Raw genomic sequence first — 16,369 nt, forward strand, 5'->3', positions numbered from 1 at the left:
AAGAGCCCTGATGAATGAAGACGCCCCCACCGAGGACCCTGACCAGTGTCCTCACGGTGGAACCAGTGAGGCTGCTGTGGCCTTGCCCGGTGTCAACGCCCCGGCACGTGCGCACCTGCACGGTCTGGGTTTGGACCCCGCCATGCCCCCCCACCCCCACCCCCCGTGCGTACCTGCACCATCTGGGTTTGGACCCCGCCATGCCGCCCGCACATGCGCACCTGCACCGTCTTGGTTTGGACCCCGCCATGCCGCCCGCACATGCGCACCTGCACCGTCTTGGTTTGGATCCCCACCATGCCGCCGCACTTCTCCTCAATCTGCACGCGTTCAGATATCACGCACTTCTGCGTGGTCACTATCTTCTGCGTCAGCACGCACAGGACCTCGTTCCGCCTCTCCAGCACCTGCTGCAGCAGAGGGCTTTTCAGATTGATCCTCCTGAGAACAAAGACGCTGTGAGTGGCCTCGTGCCTCGGGGGACACGCAGTGTGAATTTTCTCCACCCACACAGGGCGTGGCTGAGGAGTGAACAGGTGACAGCCTGCATCTTATTTCCTGCGATAAGAGGAGGGGCAGGAAGGCATCAACCATCCCCCCGGGGTGCTGGGAGCTGCCAGGCCCCTGGACACGGGCTGGACGCTGGGGGAGGGGAGCCCTGGTCAAAAGCAGCGCTGGTTGTCAAGGAGGCGGAAAGGAAACACAACCCAAGCAGGACCCGCAATCCTCCTGCCTCACACCTGGGGGCCCCGTTTTGTCCGTTAATCAGCCCTGAGGGAGCACAGGCAGCCCGGCCGGGCCCAGAAGTCCAGGATGACCGTGGGGGGGGGGGGGGGGGGATGCTGACCAGGTCCTCACAGAGGGGAGGGCAGGCTTCCAGTGCAAGCCGCGGGGAAGATACCAGATCTGAACGAAAATGGGACCTCTTCACCTGTCAGTCCCGGGAGGATGTCTAACTCTTACAAAGGGGTTTGCACAATTTTGCAGATGGCCTGCTCAAGGTCACCCAGCAGACTCAGGCTACCACACAGCTACTCTGGGGAATTTCAAGAATAAGCTAAATTTCTAACTACAGGAGATGATTTCACGCTTACGAGCAAATGAAATAACCTCTCCGGAGATTTCATTCGCTGAGTCTATGAAGTGGACAGGAAGAGAACAAATTAGACTTGGTTCTGGCATGAGAACAATTGCAGTGCTCATCCTGGCCGTGTAAACATCCCAAGGTTAGTACGTTGAAAAGCTAAGCAGCCACAAGCTCACCCCCCCGCCCCCCACTTCAGGCAGACAGACTCTCGGGGTTCTGAAAGTGCCCCCATAACTGCAGTGAGCAGATGGAAGGTCCTGCCTCCACATAACATGCTGCCTGGAGTGAAAACAGCAGGTGTCCATCAACAGAGGAATGGACAGACAGCTGTGGTGCATGCTCAGAATGGGATATTATCTATATACTGTATATATAAAAGGCTAATATGCCAAGTGGCCGTCCGACCGGTAGCTATGACATGCACTGACCACCAGGGGAAGGTGCTAAATGCAGGAGCTGCAGTGACTTGGCAGTGGCAGTTCTCAGGTGATGCACCCCGAAACCAGAGAGGAGGGAGCCCGATTCCTCACGGGGCTGTGCGACTCCACCTTCGGCCGTGGGTCATGTTGTTGCTGGGGCACTGTCAGCCCTCATTCTGGTTTACTGCACACTTGCGTTTGAGTTCCACACCCTGGATAACAGCAACTTTGCAGAGTGCTCTTTCACACTCTGGGATCCCTTGGGGGATGTCAGAGAGCCGGTTTCAGCCGGATCCCTGCAGGCCAGGCCAAGGGACCCCACCTGCCAGAGGGACCCCGCTTACTCCGCAGACGCCCTTTGAGCCATGGCACCATCCCAGGTGCGGCCAGCTGGGGAGAGACCGTGAGAGGCTGGCTCCAGGGCATGTCCAGCCCATCTCACCCAGTCCCACCCTGCCCAGACCTGCCCCTCTGGCCACCTTCTAATTAATTTCCTTTCAATGTGCACGGATCCACGCACTGGGTCACTAGTTCAAACATAAAAGTCCTGATGCATGCTACAACACGAACAAACCTCGAAGACATTGTGCTGAGTCAGATAAGCCAGACACAAATGGAGAAACATTGGACCATTCTGCTTCTGTCATACAGCGGGACTTATATGAACTATCTAGGCTAATTCATAGCGACAGAAAGGAGATTTGAGATGGCCAGGGCGGGGGAGGGGAATGGGGAAGTTCTTGAGGTGATGAAAAAGTTCTAGAAATGGATAGTGGTGTTGGCTACACAACAGTGTGAATGTCCTTAATGACTTTGAATTATACACTTAAAAGCAGCGCCCCAGCCCTAGCCGGTTTGGCTCAGTCGATAGAGCATTGGCCTTCAGACTGAAGGGTCCCAGGTTCAATTCCAGTCAAGGGCACATGCCTGGGTTGCAGGCTCGATCCCCAGTAGGGGGTGTGCAGGAGGCAGCCAATCAATGATTCTCTCTCATCATTGATGTTTCTATCTCTCTCTCCCTCTCCCTTCCTCTCTGAAATCAATTAAAAAATATATTTAAAAAAAATAGCACCCTAGCCGGTGTGGCTCAGCTGTTGGAGGGACCTCCTGTACACCCAGAGGTCCTGGGTTTGATTCCCAGACAGGGCACATACCTCAGATCCTGTCGGAGCGCGTATAGGAGGCAACTGGTCAGTGTGTATGTTTTTCTCTCTCTCCTCCCTCCCTCTTCCTCTCTCTCTCCCCATCCCTCTCCCTCTCTCTCTGAAAATTAATGAACGTGTCCTCAGGTGAGGATTAAAAAATTAATAATTAAAGTGACAAATTTTATGTTATATATATTTTATCACAATAAAAAAAGTAAAGGCGTAAAAAAAAAATCTCAGTAGTGGTTAAAGAAATGCAAATTATAACAATGTTTCACACATATTAGCTAAGTCATGAAAATAAATAGACAGCAACAACAAAAAGCTACCCAGGGCTCCACTCTCGGGAGGCACACAGAGCCGGGGCTGGAGCCTGCCCCACTGGGTGCCAATTCCCCCCCCCCCCCCCCGCCAGCTGGGTGACCTTGAGTGACTCACCCCATGTTTGCACCTGGGCCCTCTCATGGACACACTGACAGCAACTACACTGTCCGTGTGGGATCGTCGCAAGGTTTAGATGAGCATGATGTTAACCGTTAGCTGACTCCAGCCACCTCCCTGGGCTCTGCTGAGGCCCACAAAGCAAAGCCACATGACGGAATTACAGCTATGTCATTGGGTTGGAGGGACTTTGTCATGTCACTCACTTGCTTAGAAGCCCTCGCGACCACATCGCATCTCAACCCCACCACACATGCATGTGCACACATATACATGCATGTGCATACATACATGCACGCGTGCTCACACACATACACACGGCCTCAGCACCTGGCCTGCTCTAGGCAACCCCACCTCCTGCTTTCTCCGTGCCTTAAACACGCCAGACCCAGGGCCCCATCCACAGGCGCTCATCACCTGGGGAGGCGGTGTTCCCTGCTCACCCCCATCCCCCTGTCACGCCCTGAGACCACCTCAGAGAGCACAGCTCCACTGGTACTTTTCTAGCTGGTTCGTCTGTGTTCACTGCCCATCCCCTCCTGAGTCTAGACCAGTGGTTCTCAACCTTAGCTGCACATTAGAATCACCCGGGAATCTTTTTAAAATCCTGATTTCTGGGCCTCATCCTCTGGAAATTCTGTTTCTTTGTTATGGGGTGGGGCCACAACATTAGTAACAGAATTTCCAGAGGATGAGGCCCAGAAATCAGGATTTTAAAAAGATTCCCAGGTGATTCTAATGTGCACCAAGATTGAGAACCTGACAGTGGTCAGCAAACTCACTAGTCAACAGAGCCAAATATCAACAGTACAACGACTGAAATTTCTTTTGAGAGCCAAATTTTTAAAACTTAAACTATATAGGTAGGTACATTGTTATTAACTTAATTAGGGTACTCCTAAGGCTTAGGAAGAGCCACACACAAGGGGCCAAAGAGCCACATGTGGCTCGCAAGCCGCAGTTTGCCGACCACGGGAGACTGTAGCCTCCATGGAGGTCAGGCTGTGCCCAGCCTGGCGACAGCTTATCTCAGGACAGGTGCATGGCAACGACTCGGTACAGGTTTTGGGGATAAATGCGCTGTAATGAATGTGTAAGTGTCTGAATCTATACGCATCCATGTGTGTGTGCGAGAGAGAACGTGAGGAAGGTGGAGGGAAGGGCGGTCTGTGGGGCGGGTTAAAGGATGATGTGCAGATACAGACCTTCCTGGGGGGCCTGTGTGGTCCTGAGGCTCAGGCACTGACCCGCCTGGCAGAACCCCTCTGACTGTCCTTGCCACGCCCTCCTCCGTCCGTTCTACCTGGTTCCGTCTCCTGCAGGTTCCTGAAAACCGACTCCCTCACTCCAGTTCAGGCCATGGCTCCTCCCCTGTGCACACACACCTCCTGGCCTATACCCCAGACCTGTGCACACACCTCCCGGCCTACACCCCAGACCTGAGCACACACCTCCCGGCCCACAGCCTAGACCTGTGCACACACTTCCCGGCCCACACCTCACACCTGTGCACACACCTCCCGGCCCACAGCCCACACCTGTGCACACACCTCCTGGCCCACACCCCACACCTGTGCACACACCTCCTGGCCCACATCCTAGACCTGTGCACACACCTCCTGGCCCACACCCCACACCTGTGCACACACCTCCTGGCCCACACCCCACACCTGTGCACACACCTCCCGGCCCACATCCTAGACCTGTGCACACACCTCCTGGCCCACACCCCACACCTGTGCACACACCTCCCGGCCCACATCCTAGACCTGTGCACACACCTCCTGGCCCACACCCCACACCTGTGCACACACCTCCCGGCCCACAGCCCAGACCTGTGCACACACCTCCTGGCCCACACCCCACACCTGTGCACACACCTCCCGGCCCACAGCCCAGACCTGTGTACACACCTCTTGGCCTATACCCCAGACCTGAGCACACACCTCCTGGCCCACATCCTAGACCTGTGCACACACCTCCTGGCCCACACCCCACACCTGTGCACACACCTCCCAGCCCACATCCTAGACCTGTGCACACACCTCCTGGCCCACACCCCACACCTGTGCACACACCTCCTGGCCCACACCCCAGACCTGTGCACACACCTCCTGGCCTACAGCCCAGGATGATGGCAGGGACAGCTAAGGCCTAGCGACCCTGGCGTGTTGGGAATCACCGCACCGCCTTGTGCCTTAAATAGATCCACTGAAAGGCTTGCTGTTGTCTTAGCTAAACATGAAGTGTTTGGAAAAAGAAAAAAAATTCAGCCTAGACCACCCCAGGCTCCATTGCTTAAAGGCCCACCTCCCTCCAGAACCGCCCTAACACCGAAGGCAGAGGGGAAAGTCCACTGCAGGAGCGTGACTTCCTCCTGCACCCGATGGCAGGACAGTCCTGAGCTGCTCGCGGGGTGGCCACACACCCACCCCATGGGGCACAGCCCATCTCCGAGGCTATGACTGGGGTGACCGGGGGGAGGGGAGGCAGAGGGCACGGTGGACATTGCTCCTGGGAAATGCTCCTGGGCTGCTGGCAGGCGGCGGGCACTGCCAGGCACTCTCCAGACGGCTGGGTCCTGTTTGCTGGGCACTGCTGCCACCTTTTGGAACTGAACGCTGGACAAGCCTACTCACCTTAGTGAGAAGGGGAGACCTAAGACAGGCAGAGGTCGCTTACTGTCAGGGAAAATGACTGTCCTGACCCGGAGTGGATTCTTCCCCAAATCCTGCCCGTGAGCAGCGGTTGGGAGGATGTGGCCGCCATGGCGATCTGACCCGAGACCTGAGGAGAAGTCTGATGGGGGTCCCATGAGGAAACCTCACAAAGAGGCGCACGGAAGAGACCCCTTTTCTGCCTCGTCATCTTCAATGTGGCCATTTGGAGATGAAGAGAACTAGGCTGCTGAGACCAGCAATGTGTAGAAGCTGCCACAGGGGGGCTCCACTGAGCTGCCGAACTAACCAGCCACCATTAACTCAGGGTCAGGGTGACTCATCACCCTCAGATGTTTTCGTGTGTGAGGCAATCACAGGTGTTCTTTGCAACTAAGGACAACGTAACTGGATCATAAAGTCACTGTCACCCTTATTTCACGGAGGGACACGTGGCAGAGAGAGCTCATAACCCAGAGGCACACGGCTAACAAGGGCCAGGAGAATGTGGTGGGCGTGTCTGTCCCTGAAGCCCTGTGTCCTCTCTTCCCTCTCCCTCCTGGACGCCCCTGGGCCCTGCAAACAGAAGGCACTTAATACGTGCTTGTTAACGAGCAAGAAATCTTTCTGCCCAGTCCTCCTGGGAGCGCTCCCCAGAGACTATCAGTGGATCCTCTCAGAACCGGAGCAGCAGTGGGGGGGGGGAGGGGAGAGGGCTCCCACAGACCATCCATTTCCATCAGAGAGGAAACTTCCCACATGCAGAGATGCTTAGCCAGAGCCTCCGGCAGGAAATCTCCGGAAACCTGCTCACCACACGGATGACCAGGCCGCCCGTGGTGGCTGCCCAGCTCTGCTCACATTACGGTCTGTGTCATACCTGGCCCACTCCCACCCCACACCGAGGAGGCCAGAGGACAGTGGCTGAGGGGTGTGGACGTTCACCCTCTAGTGGAGGAAGTAACTGCCTCCAGGCGGCGAGAGGCGGCAGGTCCTACCATCTCTGAAATCGGGGTGTTTTAACATTGACGGCGAGGAGGTTTGATTGGCAGGGTGCTTACCTAGTGGCACACAAAGCAGTGGAGCATCTTACAACGCGTGGCATCTTGGATGTGATGAAATACGAGATGCCTGTCAATCTCTGAAGAAGAGAGCACTCGGGAGTCTCCCCTTAGGCCCTACATCCCACCGCGTTCCAAATGGCTCCGCAGTAGCCTTGTAAAAGAGCTCCCGGGACAGGCCAGACAGGAGCCACGCCCAGGGCCAAGTGCCCCTCCCGCAGGGGGGTGCCAGCTGTCTGACTGCTCTGTGCACAGAAACCCCCGAAAGCCAAACAGGCTTCCCGCTGCTCCCCGTCCTAAGAGCCAAGACCCAGACCAGGAGACAGAATAATTTAGGGGGAAATGACAATAAATGGGCTGCCTTTCAGACCACACGGAGACTCAGATGGCCCCGGAGGTCTCAGGAAAGACACCTTTAGAAAGAGTGCATTTGATGGGAGCTTGAGGGCTGCAGAGCTGCTCTTCCCACAGAGAATATGGCGAGAGACGAGGCCACCAGCATTCACTGACTCTGTCCACGGGGCTGGCTTCCTACATCTTTGTTCAAGAACCGAACAAGCACCTCCTGCAACAAGCAAAGCACGCAGAGCCCTGGCCGGTGGCGCGCAGATTTGCTTTACAATATGACAAAGAACGAGAGTGGCATCGGCCTGGGTGCTAACACCCACCCCAACCCCACCACAGCCAGCAAGGCACAGAAGGGCAGCATCTCGGGAACCGGCTGGAACCGAGGCCTGAGCACAAGGGAAGGAGCTGGCGCGACCCTCACATCCGACGATTAGCCGGGAGAAAACCCTCAAAGGTCACCTGGTCCAACGCCTGCACCTACAGGGGAGAACGGGGGCAGGGGCAGAAGCAATGATTTCCCAGGAATAAAATTCCCCGGACCCCAGCTGATTAGAAGCAATAAATCTGTGGCAGGGATGGGGTGGGTGTGGTGCTTATTCTTAAGGCAGTGACCTGTGGCAGCTGACCATGCAAAACAAGGCAGAAAAGGTGCAGAATTTATTACAGGATGAGACATGATCCTAAGAACAAAACACGAATGTGAGTCATCACAAAACGGTCTCAATAAATGTGTTATTCTTCATTCAAAAAAGAGGAGACGCGTGATCTATCTTAGCGGGGTTTCCATCGCGCCTGTTTTAAGGTACGCGTAGAGCTCTCACTCAAAGGGGTCCCCTCCGTGCATCTGGAAGGCTCTTTCCCGTGGCATGCCCTCATGCCCAGCAATGCTAGATGAGCATTATACACACACACTGGCTTCTTCTAGGACAGCTGAAGTTTGTTTTCGAGATGGGCGCACATCTCGTGGACAATAAACAGAGCACCCTGGATTCTGAGGGCTAAATAACGTGTAAACAGACGACAACTTATCTAAATGACCTGAAATAAAAACAGCTGATGCAAATAAGCCCTCAAGAACGTACAGTACTTAAGCCATTACTAACTACCACTCCCAAGGCCACACGTGTATCAAATAGCATCTTATCAATCCAGTGATACTGTGGGTGTCCAAAGACGGGCAGGTGAAGTAGGTAAGAATTTATGGCTCCAGCAAAGTAGCAAAAACATTAGCCTTACGTATTATCCAACCCATGGGGTGCCTCACTTTTACCTCTTAGCAACAGACAAGGAAAGGTGGCTCTGTGGTAAGACCCTTCTTCCATTTCTAGACTTTAAATCTGTCCTTTACCACGTTCCTGCTGTCACCTGTCCCCGCCCCCGGCATCCCTTGGACTGGGGCAGAGGTAGAAGGGACATACCAAGCTACAGAAATGATTTCCCAGGAATAAAATTCCCCAGACCCCAGCTGATTAGAAGCAAGGAATCCGGGCCAGAGATGGGGTGGGTGTGGCGCTTATTCTTAAGGCCGTGTGACCTGTGGCAGCTGACCATGAAAGATAAGGCAGGAAAAGTACAGAATTTATTACAGGATGACACATGATCCTAAGAACAAAACATGAATGTGGATCATGACAAAATGGTCTCAATAAATGTGTTATTCTTCATTCGAAAAAGAGGAGAATTACAATGAACAGGGTTTCTGAAGACCGTCCCGAGGTGATCTCATCTGGGATGGACAGACCTAGCTGTTCACCTGGGCTTGCTCAGGGGGACGCAGTCCACTGTCCAGCTCCCAGGTACCCTCACTGGGGACCCGGACTCATGCCTCTGCCTTTACATTCTCTGCTATAATTTTTTAAAATATACATTTATATTGATTTCAGAGAGGGAGAGAGAGATAGAAGCATCCATGATGAGAGTATCATTGATCGGCTGCCACCCGCACGCCCCACACTGGGGATGAAGCCCACAACCTGGGCATGTGCCCTGACCGGGAATGGAACCTCGACCTCTTGGTTCATAGGTCGACACTCAACCACGGAGCCACGCAGGCTGGGCTCTCTGCCATAATTTTATCTAGGTTTTCCTCAGCCAGACAAAGACACTACAAAAAAAAAATTATAGACCATATCCCTGATGAACATAGATGCAAAAATCCTCAACAACATAGTAGCAAACTGAATTCAGCAATACATTAGAGCGAGCATTCACTATAATCAAGTGGGATTTTCCCAGGATGCAAAGCTTGTTCAATATCTGCAATAACATGATACACCACCTAAACTGAATGAAGGATAAAGTCATATGATCCTATCAATAGATGCAGAAAAAGCATTTAACAAAATCCAGCATCCACTTGTGATAAAAAAAACTTTCAGCAAAGCGGGGAAACAGAGGAAAAACACCTCAACAACATGAAGGCACCGAGTATTCCATACTATTTCCTGGCCTGACAAGTGTCCACTGGGCACCCTTTCAACAAAGATCCAACTTTAAACACGAGATGCATCAAAATCCGAAGAGCCAGACGCGGTCCTCCTTACCTGCCAGCGGCCTGTCCGAGGAGCTGCTGCAAGTCCACCTCCTGCTTCCTCAGGCTCCCGAACGAGGACTGGCTCTCCACCAGGCCTTTGCCTCCGACATTCAGCTTGACCTTGCCCAGTGCCGTCTCGATGGCCCCACTCACGTGGTTTTCAAACTTGCCCTCGTATTTCACGAAGTCCGACTCCACGACCACTGCAGTACATGAGACATGGATCCGATGGCGGCACGGCCCCGCTGTGCCTCAGGCCACCCAGCTTCCCAATGCTGTGCAGACCCGTGGGAAACACGAGGCGTGCGCCCAAATGGAAAGGTGGCCGCCGCGCCGTGTGTGGGCACAAGAAAACGGCCCCGGCACACCTGGGTGCTGAGGGCTGGTGTGAATGCACGATGGCCAGGGGCTCTACTGGGGACCTTTTTGTTTTTTATCCCTCAATTCCAACACACACAGGTATAAACAAGGACACAGATAGTATCTGTGGAATTTAATGAATGTTTGTCAAGTAAACATCCATTTAACCACTCTCCTGGTGAGGAAATAGAATGTTCTGAATGGGTGCTTTCCCGGGGTGAAGGGACTAGTGACGAGGACACGGAAACAGAAAAAAGAGCCGGACCAGCCAGGACACACACGAGGGTCCTGCTTACTCGGTAGCTGGCAGGTTGGCCACCTGGCCTTCCCTGTGGGGAATCTTCCCTTCCCGCCCACCAGCCTCGGGGAGCCCTCTCCTGGCCTTCACTGCCATCTCCCTGAAAATAAGTCCCTTCGCAGACTCATCTGATGATATCTGACCTCTACCCCGGTAGGCGATTCCTTGTCACGCAATTCCTTATCTCTGTCTTTCTGCTGTCAGCGGGCATGCCCTTCTCCCTCCCTCAAACACCACCCTCCTTCAAACCCACAAGCTCCAGGCTCTCCATTCTCCCTCCCTGGCGCCCAGGCACTAAGGAAGATGCTACCACCCCCCGGTGTCCGAGCTTCCGTCAAGTCTCCTGGGAACTGCCATGCTCCCCATCTGGTCATACCCAGGCGATTGCTACAGATTGCCTTAGAGGTCGGCCCTTCTTATCTGAACACTAAAGATAAATATCTGGTGATCTCAAACCTGAGCTGCCGCTCTCCAGCTTTCTATTGCTTAGATTTTTTTCATCCAACCGAATACCATTATAAAAAGAGCCTCAGTCATCATCCCTCCGTAACATACACTGAGAGTCTCCCAGGAAGTTCACACTTGGCTTTTTCCATTTCCCTGACCCAAGGGTCGCAGGTTCAATTCTAGTCAAGGGCATGTACCTCAGTTGCAGGCTCCATCCCTGGCCCCAGTCGGGACACGTGCAGGAGGCAACCAATCGATGTGTCTCTTTCACATCTGATGTTTCTGTGTGTGTGTGTGTGTGTGTGTGTGTGTGTCCCTTCCACACGCTCTAAAAATCAATGGGGGGAAAAATATACTTGGGTGAGGATTAACAAAAAATAAAAAAATTAAGCTATAACCTCTCATGTCAGGTCTGCAGAACGATGTCATTTGAAGGAAAGAGATGTTTTCAAGGCCACAGGCAAGGAACAGAACAAATCACAAGGGACCACCTTACAATCACTCAAGACAACATGTGTCTAGAACAGTGGTTCTCAACCTTCCTAATGCCGCGACCCTTTAATACAGTTCTTCATGTTGTGGTGACCCCCAACCATAAAATTATTTTCGTTGCTACTTCATAACTGTAATTTTGCTACTGTTATGAATCGTAATGTAAATATCTGATATGCAGGATGTATTTAGCCGACCCCTGTGAAAGGGTCATTTGACCCCCAAAGGTTTCGTGACCCACGGGTTGAGAACCACTGGTCTAGAAGAACCATCATCTTCTGTCCTGGGACTAACTGTAAACAAGAAGAAAAGGAAACATACCTGGATTCACACACTGGTCTTCTGTAAGCACATCTCCAAGGCTGACGGATAAAAACTGGTATTTGGGTCTTTGCCAGCACCAGAATCTGTTTTTTTTGGTCACCAGACTTAGAAGTTGTAACTTATCAGAGTCATTCAGGTTTGATACTGCAATCAGGTTACCTCCATCATCAACTTCTCTAAGAAAATTCCTTGTTGCTTTGGCAAACATTTTGAGAACTCCAGATTACCTGGAAAAATAAGGTTATCCCAAATTAAATAAGTTATTATTTTGTGACTTTTTTTTCTAAAATTACCTGATTTCTCCCTAGTACCTATCCGTATACATGAAAAAATACCTTCTCTCTAGAAAATTCTCTAGCTTGAGTTCAGAAGATGACGAAGAAATCAATGTGAAAAACTGAAAGAAATATCTGTATAAGTCAGGATAAGTGAGGATATGCTTCAGAAACAAAAAACCTCGACTAAATCTTAGCAGCTTGTTACAAAAAAAGGTTTATCTATTCCTCACACTATATGGGCAACACAGGAGGATGGGTGAGCTATGGCATCACAGTCATTTAGGGATGCAGACTGAAGGGGCAGCCATCGCCCGAGCACGTCAGTCATCATCTGGAAAGTCTCACCCAAGCAATGAAATGCTCTGGCCCCGTGGTCAGCAAACTACAGCTCGAGAGCCACATGCGGCTCTTTGGCCCCTTGAGTGTGGCTCTTCCACAAAATACCACGTGCGGGCACGCACGTACAGTACAGTGCGATTGAAACTTCGTGGCCCATGCACAGAAGTCGGTATTTTGTGGAAGAGCCACACTCAAGGGGTCAAAGAGCCACATGAGGCTCGAGAACCATGGTTTGCCGACCCGCAGTTTGCCGACCACTGCTCTGGCCCCGAACTGACAGACAACGTGTCTGCTCACAATTAGTTAGAACTAGTCACATGGCTTCAGCCAATGATTATGCTCAGGAAATACAATCCTACACCAAGTATTTGGAAGGCAGAGACCTGGAAATACCTGCGGAACAACATACTGACCACCCCAATTTGTATCGTACTTATGACCACTTCTAATGGGCTTTTTCTCTGCACTCTGTGATTTCCCCTATTCATAAGCAGAAAGTAACCAGCTATTACTTTTTAACCCAGAAATGAAGGCTCAGTCACACTTCAGCTGGAGGAAGAAAGAAGAGACACATTGGAAGATATTAAAGGACTGTATTCAGTGAATGAATTCTAGACCATTCAATAAATGGTGCTATTTATTGCCATACACAAGAGCAAATTCCCAATGGATTAGATGTGGTGGTGTTTTTTTTAAGGAAAAATGAAACCATAAAAACACTGGAAAAAAATACAGACATATTTGTACACTTGTAAAATGAGAAAGGCCTTTAGGAAGACCATGAAAAACTGGAAAAAAAAATTTTGTAGTATTTATAACAAAGGACTAGAAGACTTTATAAAAATTTTTACAGATAAAGTTTTTAAATACTATAATATAAACATAAACAAAGATTATTAACAATTCACAATACGTAACTATACATGTCTGCACCCACACAAATACACACATATATAAGCATTCTTTTTAAAAAGCACAAACTGAAAGAAGATTTTTTTAAAACTATCCATGGTCAAAGGTTAAAATGTCTAATGGACAAGAACTGTGTTTTATTTGTTTTTGTACCTTGGTGTCTGACAGGAACGTAGATAATAAAATCATAGTATGAGACAGCTGGGAGTAATCTTAGATGTTAACTAATTTAACCCCCCCCTTTTTTTTTTCCAGATGAACCTCCTCTGGGAAATCAGAAAACATTTCTCTTTACCTATCACTAGGTCTCCTCTAAAAAACACTCCTCTTAGATTATTGTGCAGCTACCTAACCCAGTCCTTGCATATTAACAACAAGAATGAACATTTAAGGAAGAAATTCTAAAACATGCCGAAACCGGTTTGGCTCAGTGGATAGAGCGTCGGCCTGCGGACTGAAGGGTCCCGGGTTCGATTCCGGTCAAGGGCATGTACCTGGGTTGCGGGCATATCCCCAGTGGGAGATGTGCAGGAGGCAGCTGATCGATGTTTCTCTCTCATCGATGTTTCTAACTCTCTATCTCTCTCCCTTCCTCTCTGTAAAAAAAACTCAATAAAATATATTTAAAAAAATAAAAAATAAAAAATAAAACATGCAAAAAGTTCCTTTCTGGTCAACAGTGAGCTTCAAAGAAGGAAAGCTACATGTGCTCAGGTTCTCGTCTCTATGCTTATCTCTCCACTAAGCATAGGCTCTTACATGCGATGGATCACTCGTTCATTCTTTGAAACAGTCATGGAATCACTCATTAATTATTCTTAAGTTCCGACTATACCCAGGCACCATGGGGATGCCGGGGACCAAGAGAGGGAACTCAGGAGGAAGCAGGTTGGTGGGGAACAGTAAGGCTGCTCCGGCTGAGAGTTTGTGTAGGATAAGGGGCAAGGTTCATTCTGCCAAACACGGGAGGAAAGAACTTTAACAAAACAAGTTCCCCCAGTGGCCTGTGGGAATTCACCCTGCTTGTCCCAGGGAGGACCTGCATGGAGTCTGCCTCGGTTTCCGGTCGATCTCAGGACCTCTGTTTTTATGGTTTCTTTTCTAGAACGACTTGAAAGGAAGTTCACTAACTTGCCTTCGGATCCAACAGGTTTCCAGAGCAGCCACACCAGGCTTCCCACTACAGAGCAAAGCAAAGGCTCGCAAAACCCCATGTGTGGTGAACAGCAAAGCCTCGGTAAGGACGCCAGTTCTCCCCTGAGGGACTGAGGGTGAAGAAGGGGAACTCCTCAGCTGACTTCTTTCATCTAACGTCAAACAGCCCATTTTCCCTCTTGACAGGCGAGGCTGCTTTAGGAAGAGCTAATGGCGGTGGCTGCTGCTTTATAGGTGTTGGTTCCAGTCGGGCTTAGCCAATCAAGGAGCTCTGAGAACACGCTCCTTGTGAAGTTAAATTAGAGGGCTCTTTTTTATTATGTTTGAATACATAATATATTGACACGGCTCAACTATCTGAACTATGAAAAAATATGTACCCCAAGGAGTCCCTTTCCTCCCGGCCCCATCTACCCTTTCATCCCTCTCCCCGTCGGGTATATCGCCTTCGGGTTCTTCATACAAACACGAGTACAAAGGAGTCTACGCGGAGCCGCAGCCGGCGCTGTCCTGTAGCAATATATCCCGGAGAGCTTTCCATGTTAGTCCTTCTTCGCCACAGCTGCGCAGCGCTCCATCGCGGGACACACCACTGTTTATTTAATCGGGCCTGTATCGCCCACCTCTTGGGTTATTTCTACATTTTTGTTATTATACAAATGCCACACTAAATACTCCTGAATGTGTATCTTCATACATGGGCAAGAGTACCTGAAGGGAGATTTTTAGAAGAGGGACTGCAAGGTCAGTGGGTAAATGCATCCATAATCTATAGGTTGTACCATTTTGCAGTCACCAATGAGATAGGAAAGTATCAGTCTCAACAACAGTGTGTTATCAATTTTTTGTGTTGGTGTCAGTCTCATGGATGAGAAATGGCATCTCAGTACAGTTTTAAGTTACATCCTATATAATAAAACCCTAATATGCAAATCAACTGAACAGTGGAACGATTGGTCACTATGATGCGCACTGACCACCAGTGGGGGCAGACGCTCAAGGCAGCACCTGGGTTGAGCATCTGCACGCCCCTCCCCCCCCCCAAGAGGAAGGCGACTGGCACTGGCAATCTGGGGCAGGGCCGGCAAGCAGGCAGCACCAGGCTCCAGCCAAGGTGGGTGCCAGCAGGGGGGTGGGAGGGTAGTAATTGCCCTGCCCGCCAGTTGCCCCACAGATGGCCCTGATCGCCGGCCAGGCCTAGGGACCCTACCCTATATATTGGGAACAGTCTCTTAGATTTAAAAATTAAAACCTGGCAAGGCTACTCTAACACTGAAGAAACAGGATGATGCAGTGATAACATGCATGGACTCTGGCTTGCACATTTTGTGGTCAGCCCTGATTCTGACACTTATAACTGTGTGACAAAGCCAATTACTTAACTTCTCTCTGCTTCAGTTTTTCCACCCATAAGTTGGGGAAAATGATACTACTGCCTCAGAAGGATCATGTTATGTACCACTTTTTATAATCAGGGCAAAAAAAAAAAATGTAGCTGTCCATACAACAGCAAGATGCCTTTCACCTGTATGAAAAGTATGGTCACTGGTTCACACAGCATCCTAGATTGTGAGAGGGATGTCTTGAGTACCGGTTTAGGCCCGGATTGCAGGCTGGGCTGAGGAACCACCCCCAACCCCCAATGCACGAATTTCATGCACCAGGTCTCGACTTATTTTAATATAAATGAAATAAGCCTCTTTTACGTAAAGCCTTGTGTATTTCTGTTTCTTAACTGTGACACTGGCCCATTTTCTATTGCCTCATTTTTTTCTTTCTTTATTCCTAGAAAAGTTTGAAATAATAAATCAGGCAGGATATAGGCTAGAAATGTAATACAGCAGAATTAGTCATTGGGAGATAAACTGCCATACCATTCTGAACCATCTAAAGTAACTGTCCAGCCAGCAAAATTAAATAATTTTTAATTTTGAAAAATTAGAGCTAACTGAAGGTTTTAGACACAGACCAGCACGGAATTATTTCAAATAACCAGAAGCCAGACTTCAGTTTCAAATTTCTAGAATGCTCTAACCTGGAAGGAGGTGAAAATGGCGTCAGAAGAGATCCAGC

General features: G+C 50.3%; 1 protein-coding gene across 3 annotated transcripts in view; it reads right to left on the minus strand.

The window, feature by feature from the left end:
- Positions 1-16,369, minus strand: part of GSDME (gasdermin E) — a 37,695-nt gene that overhangs the window by 18,029 nt on the left and 3,297 nt on the right. For 2 of the 3 annotated variants that reach the window (XM_059712578.1, XM_059712577.1), the window contains exons 2-4: positions 11,610-11,839; positions 9,702-9,894; positions 222-441 (exon numbers count right to left, since the gene is read on the minus strand). In XM_059712578.1, coding sequence (XP_059568561.1) covers positions 222-441; positions 9,702-9,894; positions 11,610-11,820 — 624 coding nt within the window. In that variant the 5' untranslated portion in view covers positions 11,821-11,839. The remainder of the gene's footprint in view (positions 1-221; positions 442-9,701; positions 9,895-11,609; positions 11,840-16,369) is intronic. The other variant, XM_059712579.1, reaches the window with a different exon arrangement.

Source organism: Myotis daubentonii, chromosome 10 (genome assembly GCF_963259705.1).
Source record: "Myotis daubentonii chromosome 10, mMyoDau2.1, whole genome shotgun sequence".
Lineage (NCBI taxonomy): Eukaryota > Metazoa > Chordata > Mammalia > Chiroptera > Vespertilionidae > Myotis > Myotis daubentonii.